The following is a 27562-nucleotide window of genomic DNA, read 5'->3' on the forward strand; positions in this document are numbered from 1 at the left end:
ATACCAGATAAAACGTTAATTGGAAATGAAGAAATATAGTAAGTAGTGATATTTATCTGATGATGACTGCAAAGTAAAAAAACCATTTTTTATTATCATCATATTAAAACAAAAGCATTGCACGAGCTAAACATCCCCTCTTCACGTTAAACAAACGTTTACTTCCATTTCTTCTTCAGGTAGCTGCTAATTTTATGCCTAACCCTGCATCTTCTTCCATATAGACCACCTCTACGTGCTGTTTGTTTCAGTGCAGCTGGAGCTCTTGTAGGAAGATAAAAAAACTCTACAAAATAGTTAACGGCCATAACGCTCTCCTCAAGCACAGGAATGAATTCTGCAGCAACTAAGCATCTCAGGGAGAGATTTTTATTGTAGAATCAGCATGTACAATAATCAATGTTTTTTAATAAAACTTTAAACACATACACCTGTGTAAATAAGCCAATCAAGAGAACATGGCTAAAAACAGACTGACAACAGTAACAAGCTGTGGTAACTAGGGTGCCAAAAATCTACATTTATAAATACGAAAACTGAGCATGTAGAAAGCGGGTGGTGAGGAATGATAAATACTACAACAGATCAGCAAAATACCTTTAATAGCAGATAAAAATCTGCCAAATACTGAGAGACATTTCAGCCTCTTTTGGACACTTAATTGTTCACTGATTTTTTTTTAATTATTATTTTAATTTCTTCATTTCTTTGAATAAACAGCACACTGGTACAGTGACATGCAGAATTACATTAGCTTAGAGGTATACACTGTGTGGAACTAAAATCACTAAACATAATTTCATGAGAACAATTAATATAAAACAGTAAAAAACCCTAAATAGGTCTTTAAACAGTAAGGACTATTTAAAAAAAGACAGTCAGGGGCTTAAGGGGGTGTTCTTAAAAAAAAAAATTATACTCAGTAAAATCCTTGATTTTTACTGTGGTCTGAAATATTCCACTTTATTCTTGTCTATTTTAATTGCATTTGGCTATTGTAAAAGAGCAAGGAGCTATGGGAGAGATACGCACACAGTAATAAGCAAAAGAAGAGTAACGAGCATTAGAAAGAAAAAACATTTGTAAGACGTACAAATGCTTTGTTCCTCGAGAAGACTAGACAACTGGATGCAAACCCTTTCATCTCTAAGGGCTGAATACAAGCTGGCTTAGTAGCAACAGAAATTGATAGCCACATGAAGGCTGTTTGCTGGTCTGCAAAGTGGACAGGTGGACTTAGGCCAGCTCCTAACTGCAAGTTTGCAACAGAACACTCATCCGAATACTGCATCTCAGGGAATGCATGGTGACCGAACAACCATCACACCTTTAAAGATGGTCCCTCCAAATCAGGACAGAAATACACCTGCAGTTCCACTGCCGTTGTCTGTGTTCAACTCTCCCTGAAACTTCCTCCTCTCCAGGTACACGTAGTACCTCTCTCTGTGTACTAAGGGAGGTGATGAAACACTAAATACGGAACATAAACTGGACAGACAGGCAAACGCCTAAACAAGAGTCCAGTGGAACTTGGTTAAGATTACTGCAATTATTATCAAGCTACATCTCACTCAGTGATCACAGATAAGTTGGAACTCCAAAGAACTTGCAAGTTCTTTAGATACCACTGTGATGATTTCTACAGCGTTTATTGGTAAACATCAAAATTTTTTAGTATTTCAGTGTTAGACTCAATCTGCCACTGTTGTCACTGCGATTATTAATTCTTTGTGCTGAACTGCATCCAAATTCAACACTCAATCAGTCCAGTTCTTCAGAGAACTTTTCATTTCTGCTAAGAACCTGGGCTACAAACAGGCAAATGCAGTTGTGGCCCAAGTGGATTACCTATTTGATGTCATGAGTTTTGATAGGGAAACAATTCACTGCATTAGCAGAAAGACAAGCTTGGTACCAGTTAAGTAACAACATAGAGTAGCAGCAGAGGCTGCGGCTGGGAAAAGGCAGAGCCATCCCAGGTGCTGTGCAGAGGCCAGAGCTTCTTGCTGACCTCTTGCATCTGCCGCATGGTGTTGAGAAGTCAGACAGAAACTGCTGTGCCTGCTCGGTATTTGTGCTGGAAGTGCAAGACAGAAGTAAGACTACAGCCAGTTGGTAAATCCATCCTTCTTAAGACTGGATGTGTTTCTAGGTCTCCTTAATCTATCAGCTATTTAATTCCAGGTATTATTAAACTACTTAACAAGCGCTGCCTAACAAGCAAGTACAGAAACAAAGGGTAACTTGAATGTGACTTGGATGGAGTTTCACCAGTCACTCCGTTTGGGCCCTTGATTCTAATGCCCTAATTTCTCTGTCGCTGAATATACAGCTCATAAGGTTTATCCTCAAGTAATAAAAGCTAAATCTTTTCTCCTACCTCTTATTGCCCACAAATGCAGCAAGAACCTGAACTTTCTAGTCTAGCCTACATAGGGCACACTGGGAGTATACTGTGCTTTATAGTTCAAAACTTATGGCACTCAAATTGCAAACAAAGGGAAAAATAATGGAAGAGCAGGAAAAAACAAAGGATGTGAAGGAAGGATTGAGATATCATAGAATGTTTCTCATGTTGTATTTGTATCCAAACTTTCCTCTATTTTCAAACTGACTGTGCCTGAAATACATTTATATAAAATAACGTCACTAATATTAAAGAACTTCTATCTAGAATACCAGCATAATAGCTCCAAGACTCAGATCAGCCATGAGTATTTTCACAACATATGTTCAGAAAAAGAAATGTACTTAATCCCAAACTTGAAAGAAAACAAAGAAGGGAAAAAGAGAAAGAGAACTTCCAATGCAACTGATTTTCTAAGAAGTTTTTTGTTTTACCACGTTATGGCATTCTTTCTTATACCTGATAGAACAAGAAAGCATGGAAGAATAGAAACTTCACTATTTAAACTTTCCATGTATCTGTTGCTTAGGAACTTCTACTTCTTTAAATCTATTTTCTACCTGTCTCTGTAAGAATCAAAGAAACAATTTCAGCATCAATCAATATCTACTAAAGATTATATACAGTATTAAGTTTAAAAATGCTTTTTTGGCTGTAATACTAATACCACTTAACAGGACATTCAAAATGCTGTACAAACATTAATTCTTTGCGCTGTTGTGATAACCACCGTGGTTAGAATATTAATATTGTGACCATCTTCTGCTGCCGCTGCATCCTTTCACAGACTTTTTTTTTAAAATCACAGAACACAGTTGTTTGCTACCGTAGCTAATAGAACATATAAATAAGGCTGTATTTCATTCACTCACATACTGTAATAATCAAGGGAAAAAACCCGTCGATTACATTTGGACCTAAATGAACCCATACCAGCGTTTTTCAAGAGGAAGGACAAGACCAGGCAGATTCGCCGGGTGATACCCGCTCCGCAGGCTTCAAAACGTTGTTACCAAATCCTAACCAGGCTGCGTTACATTTAAACGCCATCAGAAAGCGCGCTTACGCTAACAAGAACTAATCCACAATTTCGGCTCGATCAAACACTTCCGCGGGATCGATCGCCGCCGCAGGATCCCCCCCGGGGCCGGGCCGGGCCGGGGCCGGCGGCGGGGCGATTCCCATTTCAAGAGCGCCACCTGGCGGGGCCGCCCCGCCGCGGTGCCACCGGCCGCCTCCGCCCGACACCGCCTCCGCCGGAGAGCGGCTCTGGCGGCGCGACCCCGGCTCTCCCCAGGTTTTACGTACAGGTAAAATCGGATGAGTTGAAAAACAGCCTAGATTTCTCATGATTAGAAAAGCAGCGATAAATATCAAGAAAAGAACGATGTCTATTTAGAAGAGCGAAGCTGATTCTCTCCCCTTATCCATACGCGGCACGCGCACGCCGTTCTGGCTGAGGAATCGATTTGGTAACGTCGACACCTACCTTTGTTATTTCTTCAGAAGCCTTCTCAAAGTCCTGCACAGTTCTACAGTAAAATCCTATTGTGCAGCTCGGATCCATTTTTTTGAATGACATCTTTTTGGGAGAAGGACAGTGGAATGACTGCAAGTTTCAAGATTAAAAAACATGAAATACATGGTTAAGCTTGAGAATGGTATCGACCTATGCATTTACTTTTTTTCCACCAACAGCTTTAACATACAATCCCCTGTATCACTTGAATTAAAAACCAGCACATACTTTTGAAGTAATCTCTTCCGCCCCCTCTAAACATCCGAGTAATTCCACTCTTCTCCACATGTATAAAGCCTCCTGCTGTTTACACTGCATTCACCAAACTTGTACACATCATGTTAGTTTGAAATCTGTCAAAGGTCTGCCGCTCTGAGCAGTACTTTATGAATATTCCCAAGGCAGAGGAGGTGAATGCTCTTCTGCAAATTGAATTTGTAACAGCTTTTGCACTATCTTACAATTACTGCTTTACTACCGCCGCCCATTGCCCCTTTCCCTCCCTCAGCCTTTCTAACAGAGACATAATGGGATAAACCAACCCCATGCATTTTCCTTTACTAAATGAAATTGGTTAGAAAACCCACAATAAAAAAACCATATTACAGTAATCCACAAGTCAGAAAACCACAAACAATATGCCCTGCTTTATAAATGTTTTTTTCCTAATGTGAAACCTCTCTTTCTGACAGATGATGCTTTGACAGTGCTGTGAACTATCAGCAGCCATACGATAAGAAAAGAAAAACAAATATACAAAACCCTTCCCCACACTCCTCATTCAGAGTTTATGAGAGAAAAGGCAAGTACATGCTATCTACCCTGATTAGGTGTTTGTTTATTACAGAAACTGTAGTTTTGGTGAAGGTCATTGTGTTAATAACTGAAATGAATTGGTCACCACTGACTGTCTCTCAAAGGCAGTCCTCTCTACTCTGCCTCTAACATGCAGGACTACCCTGTCATCCTACCTCTATTAAATCACTAGCAATCCTGCTACAGCTGCTCAGTAACAAATGCTAACACGCTGTGCCTGCACCGCACTGCAACAGAGATACCACTGTACTAAAACGCAGATTTTGTTTTTCATGAACTTCCCCCAGCGATCAATATTCTCCAGTGAATAGTCTGTGCTATTTCCCTTCCCACTGACATGTAAGCTGCGCGCAGCTCACAGCTCTTCTGGCACAGCGCTGGTCAGCGCAGGACCAGGACGGCTCACTAACACAACAGTAACACCAGGACAGAGCAACGCAGGAGATTTCTTACCAGCACCCCCGTGTTCCCTCTACAAAGGATAACTAACAACTGTTACAATCTAATTTGACTATAGCAACAGCAACCCCTGACAGCTAACATCAAGCAGTCTGTACGCTAGAAACCCATTTTATCTTTTTTTTTTTTTTGCCAGACAGAAAAGTCAATCTACAGAAAACGACAGCATTAGTTACCTAATCTGAGTGTACCTGGCAGTGTAATAGTTTTACATATTGAACTATATTGTTCTTTCCTTGTGATTACAAACCTGAGAGGTATTTCTATTAAACCTCTGCTAAAAAATATAAACAAAGATGAGAAGTACTATTTCTACAAGACTGGTTTTAGTCACTGTTTTTTCTCCTAATTCTGTTCAAATTTTATCTGCAGAAGTTGTATTTTGAATATTCATTCCTGAGTCATCCCATATATAAATCGAACCCTGCCTTACGTATCACATTTCAGGAACAACATTGTAACTACCGTTGTGCTGTACTGTTCAGGGCTGGAGTCGTAATGCTACACAAATCACTGTACAACAAAGAGAAGTGGGTAGGCTTTTTCTTTTTTCACTCCTCCAAACAAATGGATTCTGGAAGCCAATACAGAGTGGATTGATTTCCAACTTATTCTGGACAATTTGTCAATTTTGAAAATACTCCCTACAGATAAATCTAACAAGCAACTATCCACACTAAGAAAGCAATTTCTGTTTACTTTTGACATTTCTGGACAAAGATATAATACTATTAAATGCACTAAGCATTAAATTGCAATATATTTTCCGTCTGCAGAAAAGCATTAGGATGCGATCAAGCCAAGCTGGCAGCTTGCGTACCTTCAAAATACATTTTAAAACCTTATTATTATTTGGAAATTCGTATTAATGCCAGTCTGCAGCACAATCTGGAGGATTAGTCATGGGAACAGAAACCAAAGAGATGTGGGTTTTCTGTAGCTTGGCCACTGAGCTATGGTGTGACCTTAAGGAAGTCACTTCAGCTCTGCTTCTTTGTGCTCTTCCCATCTTTTGTCTGGCTTACCCAATTAAACTAAAATCTTCAGAGGAGGCACTGTATTTTACTACAGTTATTAGCACAAAGGGGCAAGGATCTTGGTTAAAATCTCTGGCTGCTGCCACAATACATATAGGTAGAGTTGGGATTCACCAACTCTTCTTCCAAATATCTCAATAGGGTAAATCTAAAGGCATCTCGAAAAATAATGGAAGTTTCCGCCTAGGATATTTTCTGATACATTTTGCTGCTATGTTCCTTTTTTAATTCAGAACCTTCTCGTTTTCTAGAGAATCTTATACTTCTATATTATATGTCATGCTAATTAAAGCATCTTGTTAAGCATAAATACTGAAAAATATGTAGTGTTTGCTTTAAGTTGGCCCTAGGATTTGACATTTGCCATGTGTAAGTCCTTTGATATATGTAAGTACTTTTCCTAAATACTATTTGATGGTATTTTGATTAAGGTATCCCAATCAACTTCAACGTATGTTAACAGATCTTTCTTTTCGTGGTAACAACAGACAGGACCATTGCAGTTCACTCCACTGTTCTCAGTTTAAGTTCACTCTTAGCTGCTACCCAAAACAGAAGCCATGAAGATATATAACTTCATTACACACCATCTGACTTACATTCTAAGTGTACACAATCAAGATCACCTACTCACTTCCTCCGGTGTGAGTTTAAGAGTTGCGTACGACTCACTTCCACTGTTTACAGGACTTCGCTGCAAACCTTTTAAGAATTCTGCACTAAGTAGCTAGTATTTTAGAGGTGGTGGAAATAAATACATATTCCTCTTCCTTATTTAAATGCAAGATGTTGTTCCTGAAGCTGTGTTTCCACATTTAGGAGTACTTATTTTCACAGAACAGAGAGGCATGAGGAACCACTACTAATAACCAACTCTGTTCTAGAGCAGTTGATGCCATCGTAAGCACTGGATGCACCCAGAGAACGTTTCTACACTGAATGAAGAGCTGCTCTGAGGAGGCTGGAAGTTCACGTGGAAGTTGGACACAAGATCAAGACGGAGAGTGTGTGTGGATGGCACCGAGTACTTCTACTGTGAGTACTGTGGCTATCGAACGCTTACTTCTGCAACTGATAATGTTTTCCCATGGTACTTGTAAATTGAGTTCTTTAATAACCTCCTTTAGCTCTATCTATTTTCAATGCAAGTTATTTGGCAAGAGGTTAAAGAAAAGGGAAAACACTACTGTAAAAAAAGCAAGCATGATTTTTAAGACCTAGGCATAGCCTGGAAAGATGTATTCACTACATCTAGATGCACCCAGAAAGTTGTGACCTAGAAAGGGGTCGGGGGGAAAGAAAGAACAAATGCAGCACCTATGCTTTCAGACCTGTGAGATTCTTGGAAACTACTATTCCATAAAAATAGCTTGATTAAAAACAAGAATACAACTTGTTAAAAGAAACAGTTCAGAAGACTTGAGTAAAATTAATCTCGTCAACCACAAACCTCACTGATAAGCCTCAAAAATTTCCACTTGTACGAAGCTAAAAAAGTCACCTCCAAACCTGTTAGGTGCAAAAGTTACATTTAAAATGATGTAACTACTCCAGTATAGAAATATTACGAATTCCTGGACAAAGAAGCAGCAGGCAAACCTATAGGAACTCTGGTTCCAACCTGACAACAGGCTCCTACTATTGAATGCTACAGTAATTCTCTCAATGATGTTGATTGCAACTTGAATTTAAAATAAAATAAAATTGACCAAAAAGACAAACTAACGAAACCAAATCCAAATAATTCAGGTTGAAGTACTCCAAATATTGTCTATTTTCTTTGATGGAATATTACTTAAATGAAGCGATCATCTATTTTTGAGGTTTTCTGATCATTAAAAAGAAACAGACGAAGATTAATGAAGTAAAAATTAACACCCCATATTGAGTTTTTAACCTCTGGTCATTTTTGTTGATTATAGGCCTATAAAGAAGGGCAGAACTTTGATAAATAACATGTAACTGTAAACCCATAAAGATGCAGCTAGCTAGAACATCTCTAAATAATTAGTGTGTGATTCATATGGGAAGAAAACAGTGCCAGGTCTATATCCATACTACCTCAAGAGGGAAATCCTTTATGCTGACATCTACAAAAGATTGGCAGTAATGAGGATCCATGTAAATCAAACTGTCATCTACAAGGACAAAACAGAAGACAAGTAATTCAAAAAACACCTTATTATTACACTGCTTACAATCCAATTTCTATGCAGAACAGCTGAAAAAAAAAAGCCAGCAAGTAACTGCTTGCCAGGCTGACATTCATTGACTGAAGCATAGGTTTTTGCAGGACAGATTAACTTTTGCATAATCAAATATGCTTGTATAAGCAGAATTTTTATAAAGTGATGAGACTGTCATTTAATTTTTGGTGATAAAATTACTTTTACAAACATACAATTATATTCTGGAGTTTGCATATGAAAAATGTATTGTGCTACTTCATCCTGACAGGAAGAATATATTGCTTGTCATTTAAGCATCAACTAACACCACTTAAACTAGTAAAAAGTAAATACATAAATAAGAACTGCCAGATAGTAACAGCAAACGCTCCTGAAGTTTGGTGAAACAGAAAAATTATGCCTTGTTTATGCAACAAGGGAAATTAAATGTACATTTTACAGAATCCAATTACTATATGGGGTAAATGACAAATGACTGGACTTGGGTAGATATGATGAATTAATAAGGTACTCATTTTGCTATTTTAATCATGCTATTTCCCACTGGTTCGATATTAACTTCCTAACTCTTAAAGAAAAATATTGAAGAGACATAACATATTAAAACACTAACCTTGAAATCCAGCAAAGTAATATGACTGCTTGGGTTTGCCACCAATAATACCAACACAATACTCAAGGCTTAAAATTCCCTATAAGCAGAACATCAAATAATTAGGACAGTGTTAAACAGAATAAGTATCAAGCTGAATTAAAATCTTTGCTCTTTCTTCACTGTTTTCAGGCAAATAACTTTTTTTCTTTTTTTTGAAGACTAACTGAATGATTTTCTGGGGCTTGACTCAATTTTTAGACACTTACAACTGACCACAGTGAACACATAGCACCAGATATTCCAGAGAAACTCCTCCCTTTTCATGAGATGCTCATACGTTGAGACGATTGGCAGTATCATTTTCAGGGAGGAGACAAAACATGATGTCACAGAAGTTGAGCACAGGTTGCTTAGTCAAAAGGTATCAACGTATTCAGATTTACAGAGTTCATATACATTTACATTCTGTGGCCCTAGGGGTTCCCTTCTTTTTGCATTCAAGTGTAAAAGCCTGGCTAGAGTACGAACTTGTACATCATAGGAAGAAATGCCAGTTGAATCAAGAGTAATTACAAGATACAGCTCTAAAATCAACAGCCCAAAATACCGGAGGAGAGACAGACAATAGACAAGCCCCATAAATCTTAGTGGATGTTGACTGTGGGGGTAATCAGAACCATCAGTATGTAGCAACTTTGAGAAAGAGACATTACAAATACACTTAATGGGATTTAAAGGGAGACACAGGGTGAAATACAGGAATCATTTCAGTCTGGAGGTGTACATACAGAAAGACAGACACTCCTCCACCCATGGCAAAGCCAGGAGCCACCAAGGACAGAAACAGTTGAGACATCAGCCATGGGCTACAGTCACACCAATGATGTCAGCATATTTCTGTTCGTTTAGGTGGAAAAGAGATGGGTTCTGTAATCCATGTGTCTGTGCTAGCACACAAAGCTAGCAGGCTTATCATTACATAATAAAATGTTGATTTTATGGATATACCTTCTAGTGCTGGGGAGAAAGATTTACCTGTATACACGCAATTTTGCCATTGAAGAACATTTCAGTAATTTCATTGAAGAACATTTCAGTAATTTAACTGACTGAAACTCCTCTATCACCCACCAGCTCTGGATGCAGTCACGGACAATGGACACCAAAGAAAACACACGTGATCACTTCTCTATTAGAAGCACTTAGCAAAGGAATGGAAGAAGGCACAGAGGATTTTCCTCCCTCTCGCTTCAACATATTTCTACTCTTCTCGCTTTCATGAGGTTCTGTTTCTTACCAGGCCTCATTAGGATTTTTGTGAATATTCAGTCTTGGCTTAACACAGTTCTCCATTAGTTATCCCACCGACTCCAGTGGGAGTTGAATTTTGCCAACATTGAGCACTTCGGAAAGCTGAGCCCAACGGTTCTAATGCAACTGAAGCCCAAGACCATTAAATACTCTGAAAACTGAACAGCCTTTAAATGTCCATAAATCACAGCGGTTTTCTACTGGCACTAGAAAAGTGTTGGGTCCAAAAACTTGGATGCTGGCCCAAACTGGGACAGCAATCCAGAAGACTATCAGTTGAGCTAAGGTGAAATCTCCATTAGCTGGCAGTCATATCTATATCCTCTCCTCTAAGAGATCAACCAGTAAAAGTATAACCATTACATCATCATTGTATAAGTAGGGAAAATTTCTCCCAACAAAATGATTGCTATTTCATGTACTAATAAGACCAAAGCTTCCCGAGATAAAATTTTCTTTGCTTAGACAATGATGAAGTAATGTAACCTAACAAAAGCCTGCTTACTCCTCACCTGAGATGCTAACAAAGTCAACTTCAGCATTGTTTATACGGGTTAAGAGAAAGTGCTGCTTATTTAAAACATGAATGAGAAGGCTTTTTTAGAAAATGCTCCTCGATAGCTGAGCATTACAGAACATTTAGGCAGATCAGAGGCAAAGGCTGAAACAGCTAAGGAGGACACATCCTCTGCCAGTGAAAGAGAAAGGGAGCAAAGCTACTTAGAGTAATGAATAACTGTTTAATCTATGGGAATTTTCTTGTAAAAGTGAATTATAAAAAATTTATCAATTTTCATCCATAAATATAAAATCCTTTGTAAAAATTACTTCTTGTACTACATTCTAAAATCTGCATTTTTAACTTAAATCCAGACCCCAAGAAATTTAGTCGCTTCTGGTGAACAGTCAAGATAGAGACTGGAGTGACTAATATATGCAATTGAAAGCCCTCTTATCACAGTCTCCATTATAACGGACTGCAAAAGGCAGTGCCAGGCTTGGTAAATGAGCAGCAAAAATCACCCCAGTAAAGCCAGTTGTACAAGGCAAGCTTAGATAACGTGACTGTGCTATGAAACCCAGTGCCACACAAACATATTCTACTCTGGCAAAAGAGTGTTTTTGAGAGCTAAATTGGGAAAGCCTCTGCAGGGTAAAACTAGCCATAGATACCTGTCAATAATAAGAGCCAGTATTAAACAACTGGAGTCACTTTTCTTTTGCTGAGAAAGCCTTATGAAAGTTGCAGAAGCAACTGTTCGTTAGCTTACAAACGAAGGCACCGTCTGTTTTCCTGGACATGACTGATTCAAAGGCTTTTTTGCAGTTAACATCATTGAAAGTAAAGTAAGGTTGCTGTAGAACATGTCTGCGACCCCAGGCTTATCTTAGCTGTCAGAATTAATCAGGAAAGAACTAAAACTTTCCAAACCTGTCTGAAAATACAAGGAAAAGAATCAGGAAAGAAAAACAATTTATTAGTTCCTCACTTAAATAAAAGGCTTCATCACTCTGTCTCCCCATGCCGTTAAAAACCAAACGTGTTTCCTAAAATTTTACAGAGAAGACACAGTCACAAAAAAAAAAAAAAATAAAAAAAAGATGTAACAGACTCTCAGATTTTGTACATGCTACTAAATTGTGGTATTTTAAAAATTAAAACAAGAATTTAAACAGCAGCATGGAAAACGATAAAGCAGCAGGGCTGAGAGAACAATCTCTTCCCTAGGAACAGTATTCTTGCGCTCAAGAGGTAGGATTACAGAACATCTTCAGGTGTTAGCACCATAAGCAGAACCTCTGCTGGGGAAAAAAAAAAAAAAAAAAAAAAAGAGGACAGCATAGACTTTCCTCCCCTCCGCTTTCTCCTTGGGTTTTACTTTTTTCCAGTTTGTTTTTATTTGTAGTAACTGCTTGCTAGTCCTGCATCACTGTCCTTAGAAACATTCATCCTAATGTCCAGATAGTGAAAAAACACTTGAACTAGTAACTAAAGATATAAAAAAATTCTAACCCCTCTCTTAAGGGGAAGAAAAAGACAAAAGAAAAATGGGAAAAACAGACAAGCAACAACCTTAAACCATTTGACATTTAAGAAAACAAAGAACAGAATAAGGAATTTGGTATATTTGTATTTTAAAATGCTGACTGATACTTAATATAGCACAACTCTAATAGCATATGTAACTAAATTACCATTTGTAATTTGAGCCACTGCATTAATGTCTGTTCAGGTAGCTACTTTAGGAGTAGGACAGTTATCACTGCTTTACCAAGGGACATCATGTGCTCTGCAATTATGTCTGATCTTGTAATAGGGAAATTTAAAATCTGTAAAGTCAAACTTTACAACCTTCAACTGTAAAATCACCACCACACATTTAATAGGTAGAAGATTACCATCATGAAGTCGCTTTTCGTATCACCTAGTGCTACTATTTGAAAAATGATTGAACCCTCATTTCATACCTTTACAAACTCTAAGTAGTCCATGTTTGTTCTCTCTCCACCGAGTCTCACAGGAACTAATATAATTACAGCTTTTGTGTCTGCTTTTCCAGAATCCATAAAAGAACACTGTCTGTCAATAACATCTGAACTGTAGACTGAAAGGAGACACATGGAAATATTCATATTTAAAATATAACTGCTAGCTTTTACAAAGACACACCTACAACATGGCATCACTTAGTCTGACACACTAAAACTACAGTCCTTCAAAATATTACTGTCCTCCTGAAATACAACTCTTGAGCGACTGATGAAAAACAGTGTTATGCCTCCTTATTTTCAGCCATATTTTGTAGAATGGTAATGTGCTGCTGCTGAGATAAGATACATTGTCAGGAAAATGCAGAAGGGGTAGGTTAGGAGAAAACCAATAAATATTTATTCACTTGATACAAACTTCTTCTAAAAGGAGTAATTTAAAACTTGAAAGCCTACAACTAACAGAAACATCTACATGTTAAAGGAAAAAAAAGACAATAATTGATTTTAATAAATACTCAAGTTCACTGTCTAAAGTTAACACAACACAGTCACTGAAAATGAGTGAAAAAACTTAATGTAGAATTATTGCTTATTCCCTCCAAACTGAGAGAGATGTGAAAAATCATCACCAGAACAAAGAAGTGAACAATTAATAGAATTTTAAAAGTTTCCACTGTCATTGTAAGTCAGGTGAAACTGGTTTGTAGCATATGACTAAACAGCACCTCTTTAAAACCAGTTTGATTGATTACTCAGGGATGTTGGTCTTGTCTGTCCTACCCCAAAATCAGTTAAGACGTAACTAAAATTTCTGGCAGCTAACCATGGCTACTGGAGTAATACATTGTGCTTAGATTTGAAAGACTATAGTCATTAGTGTAAAGTTTCACCACACGTTTAGTTTATCTTGTCATCATTTTCTGCTCCTGAACATTGAGAGCTCTAAGCTCCTCTGCCCGTTACTGATTATTTAAAATGCCATGTTGGAGCAGGAGAAAGGTTACCACTGACTCGGGTTCACTATCCTGCTCACATCTTTGAACTCCAAGCAAAAATGACTTCCTACTATTCTATGAGACTGGTGCAGTGTTTTTTTTTCCACTAGAAAAACGGGCAAAAAATAATCCTGTGATGCAGAAGACAAATAAAATATAACAAACAAATCTAACTGTAGTATTTTTCAGTTGTTTGGTTGGTTTTTTTGGGGTTAGTTTTAGTAAGATATGGAAGTTCTTACTAGCTTATTGCTAAAACAACATTGACGCGAGTATAAAACACATTATTAACTGATTTAAATCCAAAATAAAAAGTTACAACAGGCAGCCTGTAAGGAAAAGTTATCTCGCTGGATTTGGAATTCCACTATCTTCCACTATAAGATAACACATAAGTAATGTAGGAAGCTTTCAAGTTGTGATGCCTGATTCTCAAAGAGAACAAACATCTGCATATATCAAGAACCCCTTTGTCTACATAATTTCAATTTTGTGGATCCACTTTTGAGTTTATTTTTTTCCTGTAGAGCTCTATTGTTAAGTGCTTACTGAAAGGCATAAAAAGCATCTAAGATGTTTGCAAAAATCTACATAATCACAACATTTACCTGTACAATCCTGAGCAACATAGACTGTTACTCCTTGTAGCTCAGGGTCTCTTGCTTCTTCAACAGCTTTTCTAAGTACAAACACAAAACTATTTAACTCATCTCTGATTTTAAAGAAATTAACAGTAAATATACATAAATTATTCGATTTTTAGAAAATGTTGGTTTTAATTGTTTGTTGTTGGTTTGGGGTTTGTTTTTTGTTGTTTTGTTTTTTTGTTTTTTTCTTTTTTTTTGTTTTTTTTTTTAATTCAAGATACCTTCCATTCCTGATAAATACAGATGGGGGAGTGGGGTTTTGTTTGTTTGATACCAAGATCCAGTGCATATGGCAACATGTTTTTCCCAAGCAAAGATGACAATGTCTGGCTATTTCGGAGAAACAATGAGAACCACAAAAAAAGCCCAAAGAAACACATTAACTTACAATGAAATTCATATTCACTACCTAATTAGTTTCTGTTTATAACAATTTTCTATCATGTGTATTGGGATAATAAAGGCTAAATTTGCTGACAAAAATATTATTTTCAACTCAATAAATGTCTTTAGTTGACCTCAGTGCATATAACTAGCCACACATTAGCACCTCATGTCTATGGAAATAAAGGCTAGCACATAAAAAGCTGTAAGGTTTCACCAAAACTTTCAAAAAGATAATTGCAATATTGGGCTATCCTCAAAAGAGTAAGAGTAATGGACCTAAAAACTAAAAAGAAAGTAAATGTCGATAGTCTGAAGCATGATCATCAATCAAGGACAGCATTTGTAAAGAAATTAAACTGTTCAAAATAGAAGATTAGCCTTTGACTTCAATACACGCTTGCATTAAATGGTCACTATCCCTTTATTTCACAATATATTTTGAGGAATCATTTAATACAGTCGTTCTCAAGTTATGAGAGAGCTATACATTGTTAGTACTGCTATAAGAGGGAAAGGAGATCTAGGAAAGGGAACCTTTGTAGTGTTGGAAATCACTGGTGGGTTTGTGTTGAATGTAATTCTGGATCACCCCACCCCCCCCATTAGGTAAACAGGCTACTGCAATGTAAAGCAAGCAAAAAGAATTCTGACAGTTTCTATCATCAGAAAAAAATAGAAGAAAACACATAAATAATGCTAACCTCTCACATCACTGTATGTATTTGCATGTATGCACACATATATACCTGGTTACTTCAGTACAGGTTCATTTAAGATTAATGTACTTTTATACTAAGTATCAAATTCTTCTATTCACGTATTTATAGATAAACGTATGAACTTTGGCTTCTGATGCTTAAATGACTTATTAGTGATTCAGTTTACAGGTAAACTGGAATCCACTAAGAGCATGAGCATACAAGGCTATAAAAAAAAAACCAAAACAGAACAAAAAAAATCAGTAATATTCAAAGAAATGGCATATAAAGGCACATAGTATGGAGAAATTTGACTTTCGACTTTTTTTTTTAGCCACATTGAATGTCACAGACCCTTTACTTTTACTGTGATATAATTATAATATTAATAGTCCCATACATTTACAGTTTCACAAGAATTTGATGTGTGCAAAGAAATGCTGAAAACATCAATTTTAGCTCTGACATTTCATTACACTATCAGTACATTACAGCCCCCAGGTTACAGTATAAAAAAAAAAAAAATCTATAATGTTATGCATGTTCCAAGGTTGAAAGAGTGGTTAGTTTTTAGAACATTTCATTAAATGCAGCTCTTCTTAAAAGCCCAGGTTTGGGAGAGATACTTGGGACTTCTACTGCCCAAAGAACAGGAAAATGGGAATGCTGTGGTTTTTCTGAAATAAGATTGAACAAAGGCTCAGAGTTCAGTTCCTGCACCTACTGCTATTTCCCTTCCTGCCTCTGAAAAATCTCTAGAATTGCTACTAATATGGACATTTTACAAAGCCAGTAATGAACAGTTAGATGCTCAATTAAGCTGAAGTAATCTCATGACACTTTGAAGTACTTCTCCTGTAATGTGTAAGGCACGGTAACAACAAAGAATAAAGGTATTTTTACCTTAAAATGTGTGCAACGACTGCAGGCCCATACCAATCTCCAGCAATTTTTCCAGACTTCTTTCCGTATTCTATTAGCTGATGTAAGCCAAAAGCTGCCAGCGGAGAGTCACCAAACCAAGAAATTATTTTTCTATGATAAACTTCATTTCTCATTTCACTGTCATCACAGTTTCTCTTTAATGTTCCCTGATGATGATTTGACAGGATCTTGGGTTCTCTTTCTGCTGTAAGTGATGCTTCGAATGATGCTGTCAGCTTTTTCACTGTATGGGCTGTCCATGATTCAGAATCTGAATTGTCCATGTCCAAAGCATCTGGCCAGACCCAGGCTGCAGCAAGAAATGTTAAGATGCATATTAAGCTTAGTATTAACCTTTTGGTATAATTAGCAAAGTACATACCTTTCTCCCCCATGTTCCTCAGACCAATAGTATGTACTTTACATACTGAGATGCAAATGTCAGTGTTAAATTGTAAACAAAGAATTCGAGGGGAATATGATTTGCTTTTATTTTCTGCTGAATGATGGGTGAAACGAAATACTAACTGTACATTTGTTAGCAATTTATGCTGAGATAGGTCAGACTCCATGATCCCAGTCAGTTAAGATACACAAGATATACCCGATTACAAGGCACAGATTAGAACTATCATACATATTAAAAATATGAAAGTTAGATATTCAGTGCCATCTAAAAAGTTTTATCCATGTCAAACAAGAAGTTACAAAAGCTGTTTTTAACTCTTCTGGTTTGTCAGTTATTAAAAAAATAGGCAAACCTGAGGAATTATTCATGTAAAAACAAGCACTTCTTCCTGGCAAACTGTCAAAGGAGATCAGCAGAAAAAATAGACAAGATTTCTTTATTCACTAAATTTGTGAATTCTTTACCTAGATTACAAGACAAACTTGTTTAAATATTATTCAGCGCAGTATCTACAGTCTGCATTTCTAGCTAAAGGTTTCTCTAACAATGCATCCTACACACAGCGTTCCTCATAGCATAATGGTGGTTCAGCATATCCAGAGAACAGTAACGCTTCCCTTGTCAGATGACTGAAAGTCTCTCCCACAAGTTCAAACAACTGCTTGCAACACAGAGCATGTGAGGAAACCTCTGAAACACAGCGAACGTACTGTCAGATCAGAACGTACCCTGAAGGTCCACAATGAACATCCCAGAAGGCAATGGGGAAGGCTGCCACATGCAAGTAAGGAACACACCCTACAAACCCTACGGATGGGGTGCTTTTGCTCCGTGAGCCAGATGATTTGGGGTAAGCTCCTGGAGGTTCAGAAAGCTGCCATTACAGCAGCAAGAGGAACCTTTTCAAACTCATACTGACAGAGAGCAAGAACTGCAGCCTTCCTTGTAATTCTTACTGAAGTATCCATGTAAAAGTCTTTGGGAAACAAAGAGGAAGCACAGAGGCGACTATATTTTAATTCTAAAATCTAACTTAGGGCTCCAGTAATGTCACAAGTACTGCTGGTAATGGCCATAATCCACGTCACCCACTCTTACTACAGTGGGACAACCATCCCACGTCAATGCTTCTTACCACAAGTGGCACCCCTCTGTGAAACCTCATGTTAATTTTTCCCTGCAGACCCAGGCAGATGCATGCATAAGCTCGATGTAACAACATCACAGGCCTTGCTATTCCTGTACTGTGAGCTTCAACTTTAAGTCAGTGTCTTAAGCACAGGCATTCAAAGTAAAACTTACCAGTACTTTAATATTTAAAATAAAAACTCATTTACAACATCATTCAGCAATATCTGGAACATTCCACATAGCAGTGGAAGTGTAAGTATTCCAGCTAGTAACGGCAGTCAAGTTTTGCTTTGTAACAGAAACAATACCATTAAACTATAATGAAAACATCTCTGGGAAAAGAGTAAACAGCGATGAAAAACTTCATGTAAACACTTAAATATGTTTCAAAAGCTACCCAGACCTCATTAAAAGCTTTTCAAAAGATAATTCACCAGCTGTCAGAAGCCTAGGTGATGAGAAAAGTATTCCAGAAAGACCATACATATTCTGTTTTTCTACACATTTGGATTGCCACAGAAACACTAGCACTTTGGAATCACCAAATCACTTTCCAAATTGGGATGCATGGGGGACAGTGCAAGGAATTCTTTGTAACCATGGATTTTAAAAGATATAAACCTGGGGCTTTTTTGTTTTGGGTTACTTCAGAATGAGCCATTATGCATTCCTACTCACAGGTAGTCTTCTGATCAGATTTTTTTTATTTCTTTAAATGTACGTCTAACAAAAGTTATATTTAAGGGATTTGTGTTTTCAGCAGAAGTATTTTCATAGATTTCGATATTTTCAGTCAGTTGAAAAGAATAACGAATGTTTTATGACTTAAATTTCTACAGCAAAAGGAACATTCAGTAAGCCAATCTGGCAGTTCGGTCATGACACTGCCAAGAAAGACGACTTTGTGATACAGCTTGTTTGGGACTATATTCACAGCTTACATCATATTTGCACAGTAAGTACAAAGTATTATCAAAACAGGCTTTCAGAACTATCTTCTACTAAAGTATTCCTGGGATCCAACAAATGGCTGAGTAAACAATACACTGTATTCTCTCTGACTACCATGCCTGGGTGGCTTCAGGCCCCTGTCTTGGATCATTTTGACAACAAGCAGTGGTGACGGAGGACGTGACCGATTGTTTGAAAGGGGCAATGTGGTAGATTATGAAAGGGATTGAGAAGAGGGTGAAAAGAAAAGGTGGTTAACAATGAGAACCAAAAAGACCTCTATGCAGGACACGGCTCGGCTTGGAAGAATGGGGAGGGCACGCACACTTAGCCTTTGAAAGCGGAAAGTGTTCCAAGTCTCCTAAAGCTACTTCTTTCAAACCGCTGTGATTGAGGGAGTATTTTGAGATAGACAATGATAAGAAAAAAGGGAAGTTCCTCTGTAAGTCCAGGGGGGGAAAGGAAGGAAATGAAATGGTGCAAATTTCAACACAAAGAATGATGTACTGAAGTTAGATTAGAATCTTTCTATTAACTCAATATATCAATACTAGAAGAATTGACTAATGTGCAACTTTAAAACTGATAAAGGAACATCGCTTTTGCCATAGCCCACAGCTATGGGATGTGGAACTCAGTTCTGCACCTTGAGTTCGAGAAATGAGCAAGATTGAAGAGAATTGGACAGTTGCATGGATAATAACAATACCAAGGTATGGGACCACAAAGTTTTGTGGTATTTTACTTCACAGTTAGCTTCTGTGGGGTTTCCAGTATCTTCCTTTGACATACCTTGGTATTCCCTTTTTCAGAAATGGAAAGTAGGTCAGCTAGATCACTGCTCTGATGCCAGGTAACAACTCCAATATTAATGAGAGGAAGTTCAGAACCAAAACCAGCATGCACTTTCGATTCTGGCTACATAAAGACCATCACACTCCCTACAGAACACCCATGCTTATCATGCCGAATATAGAGATCTTCTCTTGTAACTTACCTCTACCAAGAAAATGAAGCATAAGACCTTGAGCCAGCAGCATTTGACCAGTTCTCAGTGTGCAACCCCAACCACAGTCTGTTGTTAATGCAGACCCCTTTATCTGAGGAAATTCCTCTCTGTAAGTCAGCCATATTCTAGAAATAAAATCTTTACGAAACTCCTCAACATTTCCTGAAATCTCCGTGTTGATTTTATCAAAATTGGACCTGTCTGTAGAGAGTTCACCAGATTCTGTAAGGCAAAGCACAAATTTAAATTCTAACTTGGTATGGCACTTCTGCTATTAGAAGGAAATCAAAAACATACAACTATTCTTTTAGAAAGACCGGGCAAACTTGCAAAAAGTAACAATCGCTTCAAATACAAGGAAGGCAAATTAGAAGGCAACATAATAGAAATGTGCCAGCTGGAGGGGGGGTGGGGTGGAAAAAGCAACGCAGCCAACATTACTGTGCCAATGGAATCGTTGACTTTCAAGTAAGCAACTGCTTAATTCACCAAAATGTAAATGGTCAAATAGAGAGAGATTCTTAGAAAACTGCATACTGGAAAATGATAACAAAGGTGTTGGTGTAGTGACTGTTTGTACAGGTATTGTCACTATTTCATTCAAGAGTTTTTAGAAAGAAAATCTCAAATTGATAGGTAAATGAAGTAAAGTGCAAATTACAGCACTAATATTTACAAAAAGAATAAGACTTCAGTGTAAAAACTGAATAAAGCAGGTTAGGATGGGTTGCATTAGTGGTAGTGTTGGACATTTAAATGAGTACTTTCTAAGTTTTTCGTATTTACATTTCGAATTCAGTAATTGTTAACGAGGGTCCTTCTAGAAGATTAAAAATATATCCACAGAGCTCCTGCTGAATGAGATTGGAATGCATTAAGTGCTATGTACATACCATCAGTTTTGAAGTGGTAACATTTTCCCAGCAGAAAGACTGGAGAGTTTCTACTGAAGTAAGTTTTTGTTTTCAACACCCAACCTAAAACAGACGCAAAAAAAAATACAAATTTGTGACTAAAGTATTCCAAAAAGCAATTTCTAGTAGTATCTGATTAAGCCAAAGGTAACCCATGAAAGGGGAATATAGAGAAAATGTACTGAAATTGGGTTTTCCTTTCATAAATAACAAAAAGTTTAATAGTTCTACAAAACACGGCTTAGATCTCTGGTTTAAAAGTAACGATGTTACCCATATATGAATGTTTGAACGTCAATACAATGGTATGAATGCACAGAAATTGTTAGGATACAGAAATGCTAAAGCTGAGCTTAAGTTGCTTTGTCTCTATTGTGAATTCATTACTGCATAGTTTGGTTCTGTGAGGTTTCCAACTCCTATAATAACATACAAAAAGCTTCACATGTGACTGGTGAAAATGCATGAAGAGTACTGCTTTTCCCATAGGATTAATTAAACATACCTCATCACAAAATTAAATTGCAGATTTCAGACACAAAAAGGGTAGTATAATACGCTGTACGAAATTCAAAGAGACAGAATTCAGTTTTTAGGTTTTGACAGTGTCCCCAGACAGCAGCTTTTTCACTTAAGTCTAAATCCTATGGTGTTTTATATCCTAAGTCCATAGAGTTTCTTGAACTTTTCCTATCACATACAAGGTGTAACAACTACTATTCCCCGTCAGCCACGTGGTAGCTTTAAAGAAAGTAGGAGAAAACTATCTTTTCATCTCGCCAGACATCTCCAAGGCTCAGTTATAAGAATTAACAAAATTTATCAGAAACCTGGTGGTAAATCTGAGCAACCTCAGACCTAGAGGGAAAGTAGAAAAATTAAGGTTATGGACAGATTAGTGAAGGACACACTTGAAAATCTGGTTGCTTATAAACAAATTACTGATGTTCGGCTGTGGAAAAGTATGTTACCCAACTGTGTGAAGTAGATTCTTCAGGGGAGTTTGTTTCACACACCATCCTATTTTTTCCAGAAAAGTACATATAAAAATAAAAAATCTTTGCGCAGATGATTCCATATTATCCCTGTTTAAAAGTCTATGCAAATCTAGTGTAATTTACATAATGTATTTACTGTTTTCAAGATAAGTCATTTAAAAATAAATTATGCAAATTTATTTGAAAAATGAAAAGCTAAACAAGTTTTTTACTCGGGCTGTTTACAGTATCAAAGTAAAAATGGTTTCAAGGGCCATATTGCATTTTTATTGTTCATATTAGTTAAGTTTCTGAATCATGATCTCATTCATGTCAACAAGAAACATTCCCTTCATTTCAATGGCGACAGGATTTTACCATACACTGTTTAACTTACTGTATTTCATGTTGTGCCATGCAGACATAAACTTTGATTTTATCTTTTCTACTTCATCTGTCCCTGTGGCCTCCATATTCAAATTCTAGAGAAAAAGCCATCGCTGTCTTGTAAGACGTTCAATTCTGCTACTGTAAAACCAAAAATATAAACATATCGATGGGCACTGAGAACACAGGGTATAGTATCACCACCAGCCCACTTAGGTACTTAAGCCTAACATGACCAGAAACAGTAATAAACTTGCAGAATCCTCCACTACCAGGGACTGGGAAGCAATCACATGTTCCATGAATAAGTAATAAAAACATTTAATTCCAAATATACACCAATAAAATTACTACACAAAACTAAATAAAATATAATGTTCTCCAACAGCTCTCTATTGCACAACAAACTGATGTAGAGCATATAACCTGTGCTGGCATACGAGTACACTCATTCTAATTGGCAGTGAAATGAAGAGCTACGATGCATTTCACTAAATAGAATAGATGCTATTCTTTTCTGCTGAATAGAATACAATAAGCACTTTTTTTTTCCATATCAGGGGTTCTGAGCACCAATAAGCAAATCTTGGTTTTAAAAACAGCATTAGTTTCAGATTTCTAATCAAGAATTTTCTAAGCCAAAGTTTACATGCATTGGAGGAACTGAAAGACAAAGTGCAAGATGTTTTGCTGTACACATACAAGGCAGAAAACGTGTAGTACTGAAAACGTGTCTAGTAACAGTGACATAATTTTGTACAGAATTAACCTTCTACAGAGGTAACATCAAAAGATGATTAGAATACTGTCATAAAATCCGTGTTTACTTTACATCTCTTCTAATTATCACTTGCAGTGCAAAAAAGGCTCTCTTCTAATTTGACCATGTTGTCTACAGTAGTCCAGGTGTATTACAAGAATGACAGTGGTCAAATGGTGGTAAAAACCACTACAGTGAAGATTAATTTTGTAAAAACTGCTTATAAATTTTCCAAGGGGTGTGTGTGCGCACTTTTACTGACTCTGAACTGCAAGACAAGATGGACTTCACCTTAAAAGCAACCTAAAATGGTAATAATACAGAAAGAAGCTGTACTACCTTTACCCCTGTTTCTAAGAAATCTGAGAAAATCAGACAGAACTCCCTTTGCAGTCCACCTGCACTGTTTGCAATAGGAAGTTCGCGATTAATTAATAGAGCTTCCTTCACTGCATGTACTCTGTCAATGGTTCACTTTAAAATAGTTGATACAGGAGGTTTTCTTGATGATATTTGGTAGCCCAAACCCTTGCATAGATAGCTGAAAAATTAAGAGCTCCTGCTTCAACAGGAGCTCTTGTGGGACATCAAAAGTTGATCAATAGTGGTACATCACTGCAACCTTCAGGAAATTTTTAGTTAAGTTCTGATAACATCAGCTGCTGATGTGAACAGAAGTGAACTGTCTCCTTTAACTAATAAACTTGGACCAGGAGGATACACCATCAGTGATGCTATACATAGCCTTCTTACTTTAAAAGGAGAATCTAGAACTGTATTTACCTTTCCATGTGTTATTCTCCACTGAATTGGGATCAAAAGCAGAACAAAGACTAAACCATGTTACTTCTCTCCACTGGGAGCATATTTTAAGTAAGTAAAACCTAACCACTGATAGTATAATTGAAGAGAGAGTGAAAATGTCGGGGTGCCAATGTCTTCAGAGCCTGAGGGTACTCACACAGATGCACTGTTTCTGGGATCTGTAGGTAGGGCAAGGAAAATAGCAGTCTACTGCCCAAGCCAACCCTAGCATGTTTTTCTGCTGTTCCATTGTATTTCATAAAAGTCTATCAACAACTTTTGGACAGGACAAGAGGCAATGCAAGCTCACAAACATAGGGGAAGACTGACATTGTTTTGCTAGTGAAAATAACAAATGGCTACAACTCTACTTTGATTAGCCTTGTGTTAAGCTGGGGTTTTGTAGGGGAAGGAAGAAAAAGACAATTTAAGGTTGGCTTTTAATTTCTTGCCCTTCCCCCCCTCCCCCTTTTTTTTTTCTTTAGGAGAAAAAAAGGAAAGACTTCGTATAGACATGTATCACTGACTCTAGCTGGCAAAGCTGGTAAGATGAACTTCTTAAGGAGGTGTGTTTGGTCCAGCCTGTCCTCACATGATCAATCAGCGACAGTCATTCATGCAGAGGCCACTGATTCCCTTAAAAGCCAATACCTATAAAATCTCCCTCTGGCTAAAATTATAAATGAAACAAACTCTACTGTTCCAAAAGGGCCTGAAGGAAAAATTATTGAAATGAGACAGAAGCTCGTTTTCCTTTAAAAGACAATGGTCATTGCAGCACATTTTTCTTTCATCCAGTTACATTTCTTCCCTTGCATTATGCTAAAGATGTGAAACGGACTTCTAAGAAGAATGCTAACACAAAACAGGCACATTTATTCCACTGGAAAAACGCAGGCTCTTCCCATCAATGTAGGAAGGCGTCAGTAATAGTTCCACTGAAATTAATGGAACAGAATCAGGAGAAGGTCACAAGGAATACAGATTCAAGCCCAACGGGCACAATGCAACCCCCATTATTAAATCTAAAGCTAATGGTTTTATACTGAAGTTGTCTCATTTAAGAAGTTATCTAGAACATACATTACTAGGACCATGTTACCTCACAGAGCAGCAGGACACACCTCTGAATGAAAAATGAAGTCCCGTCTTCTCAAAGCCCCCATTTCCCAGCATTTGAGGGGGGCTGATTGCAGCGAGGTGGCTATTTCTTAATAGTGATGGAAAAAAAAAACCTCCCCAACAACAGAATTTGTTTGTTTTCATTAACAACAGAAAAGCAACCTAAGCTGCCAACCCGCAGCGAAAGGGATGAATGAAGGCTAAAGGTGACCATCTTTATTAATTAATTGAAGAATGAAGACCCCCTTCGCTTTTTTTCTACCTGGAAAGAAACTGAACTAGCAGCAATGACAGTCAGCAAAACCCACACAGAAGTCCTTGACAGAGAATAATACCAGGAAGTCATTTTTACGGAGTTACCCCTTCCCAGCTGTAAACAAACAGTTAGAAATAATACTTTGTAAAGGGCAGGTGAAGAAAAACAGCCTTTTTTTTTTTTTTTTAAACTGTAGCAAAGACCGAACATTTTACCCAATCCAAGATTTAAAGCCACGCAAGAGCTGTTCGCAGAGAAGGCGCCTCTCCACCGGCTCGTTACTACGCCGGCTCTCCACAGCCGGGGAGGCAGGTCTTTGTACCCTCGCCATGACTCCTGCGGGCTCAGTCAGCAGACGGCCGGCGGGGGGGCCCCGAACCGCCTCCCGGCGGGAAGCGAAAGCGGCACCAGCCGCCCGGCGGCCCCGCTTATTTCCTAACCCGCCACCGAGCCGCCGGCCGCAGCGCGGTTACCACAGCCGCCCGCGGCGGTACGAGGACGGCGGGCACACGCCCGCCCGCCCGCCCGCACACACACACACACAGCGGGAAGGGGCTCGGGGAAAGCGGGAGAGCCCCAAGCGCGCTCCTACCCCTACAGGACACGCACAGACGGGCTGGCCGGGAGCGCAGCCCCGGGCCCGGGACGCCGCCTGCGGGCACGCCCGGCAGCGGCCGCCTCTTCGCGGCCACCGTTGAGGCGTTTCATTCCGCCCCGCCACCCGCCCGGCGCCGTGGGCCGCGCTTCCCCCGCCCGCTCCCCCGCCCCGCGTCCCTCCGCCGGCCGCCACCGGCGCGAGCCGCTCACCCCTCACGGAGCCGCCGCCGCCGGTGCGGGGCAGCGGGCGGTTAACGCTTCCCCGCTCGCGCCATCGCCGCGGCCCTCCGCGGCCGCCGTAAAGGGGGCGGAGGAGCCGCTCGCACGGCGACAAGCTGCGAGCCCGCCGCTCGCAGCCGGAAGGCGGTGGGGCCGCCGCTTACCCGCCCGGTGAGCTCCGTGGCGCAGCCGGCCGGGGAGCGGCCTCCCCGGGCTTCAGCCGTGGGGGAACCGCGCGGGACTACAGCTCCCGGCGGGCGCTGCTGCGGGAGCGTCCCGGGCCCGGCGGTGAGCCCGCGCGGGGCATGCTGGGAGCTGTAGTCCGGCGGGAGGGCGGTTGTCAGCCATCGCCTGTGGAGGAGGGAGAAAGGGGCGCCGCGGGAGGCGGTGGGGCGGGCGGAGGAGGAGGAAGGGGGGCCGGGCCGAGACGGGCTGCGGCTGGCGGCGAGCCCCCGGAAAGGCGGGAGGCTTTGCGGGGAAAGTCCAGCCCCGCCGTTAGGCCCCGGCCTCGGCTCGGCCCCGCCATCGGCGGCGGCCGCAGCGCGCTGCCCCTCACGGAGTCTCCAGCTGTCGTTTGAAGGTGTGTGGGGGGTTGTTTTATTTTTTTTTTGTTGGTTTTTTTTGTTTGTTTGTTTTGTTTTGGGTTTTGGGTTTTTTTGTGGTTTTGTTTTTTTTTTTTTAATTTGTGTCTTCTGACTCCACTACAGCAAAATGGTTCCAAAATCTCCAAATTCTCTGGAGACCGGTAATATTTAAATCTCCAGCGTGAACATACACGTTTGTTCACATGTCAACAGTGTTTTCCAGTTCAACTTGATGCTTTAGTTCTTTTCTCAAAGTACGTCAGAGTAACTGCATCTCCGGACACTCCTAGGCTAGACACGCTGAGGGTTTTTCGTGGATTTTTTTAGTCTTTTGCAAAGTTGGTTCTTCATTAATCTGTTTGTCTTAAGCTGCTTAAAAACAATCATTAGCTGTATCGGGAGCCAAGGGTTTAAAAAAAAGAAGTGCAGGATTTGGGAAGGATGTGACTTGAATTTGTTGAATGTCTGGAATTGGCATTACTGTTTAACATCCTATAGAAAGATGATGTCCCTGCATTCTCCGTGTACTCTGGACTCAACAGCACAAGATTCGGTTCATGAAGAAAGTTAGGTGTTTTTTTCCATTTCGTGATTTTACTGCCTTCTGCTGGTCAAAGATGATCAGGCTGAGTTTGATTTTTTTATAATCAACACATGATTATAGCACATGATCTAAAATTAAGCTTCAGTACAAATACCAACAATAGATGTTTCCTGTATTTCATGTTGTTTTTTGTTATGTAATCTCATGGATATAATATATCTCACGTAATAGGGTTGATCAGTAAAGAGAATCTTAGGTATTTATGTGCAAAGCAGGCAACATCTTATTTCAAAGGTCTAGCTATTGACTTGAAGTGGGGATGTAGGAGATCACCTTTCTAATCCTTCCCCAGCCTTTTTAGCTCACTGCTTGCCCTTGCTAACAGCACTTCATTTCTGTGTTAACCTATAAATTGGTGATC

At 39.0% G+C, this 27562-nt stretch overlaps 1 protein-coding gene across 6 annotated transcripts in view; it reads right to left on the reverse strand.

Moving 5' to 3' along the window:
- The window catches only part of ATG4C (autophagy related 4C cysteine peptidase), a 39735-nt gene extending 13484 nt beyond the window's left edge, over positions 1-26251 (reverse strand). For 3 of the 6 annotated variants that reach the window (XR_014228157.1, XR_014228158.1, XM_082311676.1), the window contains exons 1-10: positions 26005-26091; positions 22266-22396; positions 20871-20954; positions 19966-20199; positions 16457-16787; positions 14430-14500; positions 12803-12939; positions 9041-9119; positions 8300-8376; positions 3897-4016 (exon numbers count right to left, since the gene is read on the reverse strand). Coding sequence is in view for 4 of the 6 variants with exons in the window: in XM_082311676.1 (XP_082167802.1) it covers positions 3897-4016; positions 8300-8376; positions 9041-9119; positions 12803-12939; positions 14430-14500; positions 16457-16787; positions 19966-20199; positions 20871-20954; positions 22266-22341 (1209 nt within the window). In the remaining 2 variants the exon portion in view is untranslated. Of the gene's footprint in view, positions 1-12; positions 2078-3896; positions 4017-8299; positions 8377-9040; positions 9120-12802; positions 12940-14429; positions 14501-16456; positions 16788-19965; positions 20200-20870; positions 20955-22265; positions 22397-26004; positions 26092-26177 lie in introns of those variants that run through there. The other 3 variants (XM_082311678.1, XM_082311677.1, XM_082311679.1) reach the window with 3 other exon arrangements.
- Positions 26252-27562: the final 1311 nt, after the last annotated feature.

This window comes from Platalea leucorodia (genome assembly GCF_965183815.1).
Source record: "Platalea leucorodia genome assembly, chromosome: 5".
Classification (NCBI taxonomy): Eukaryota; Metazoa; Chordata; class Aves; order Pelecaniformes; family Threskiornithidae; genus Platalea; species Platalea leucorodia.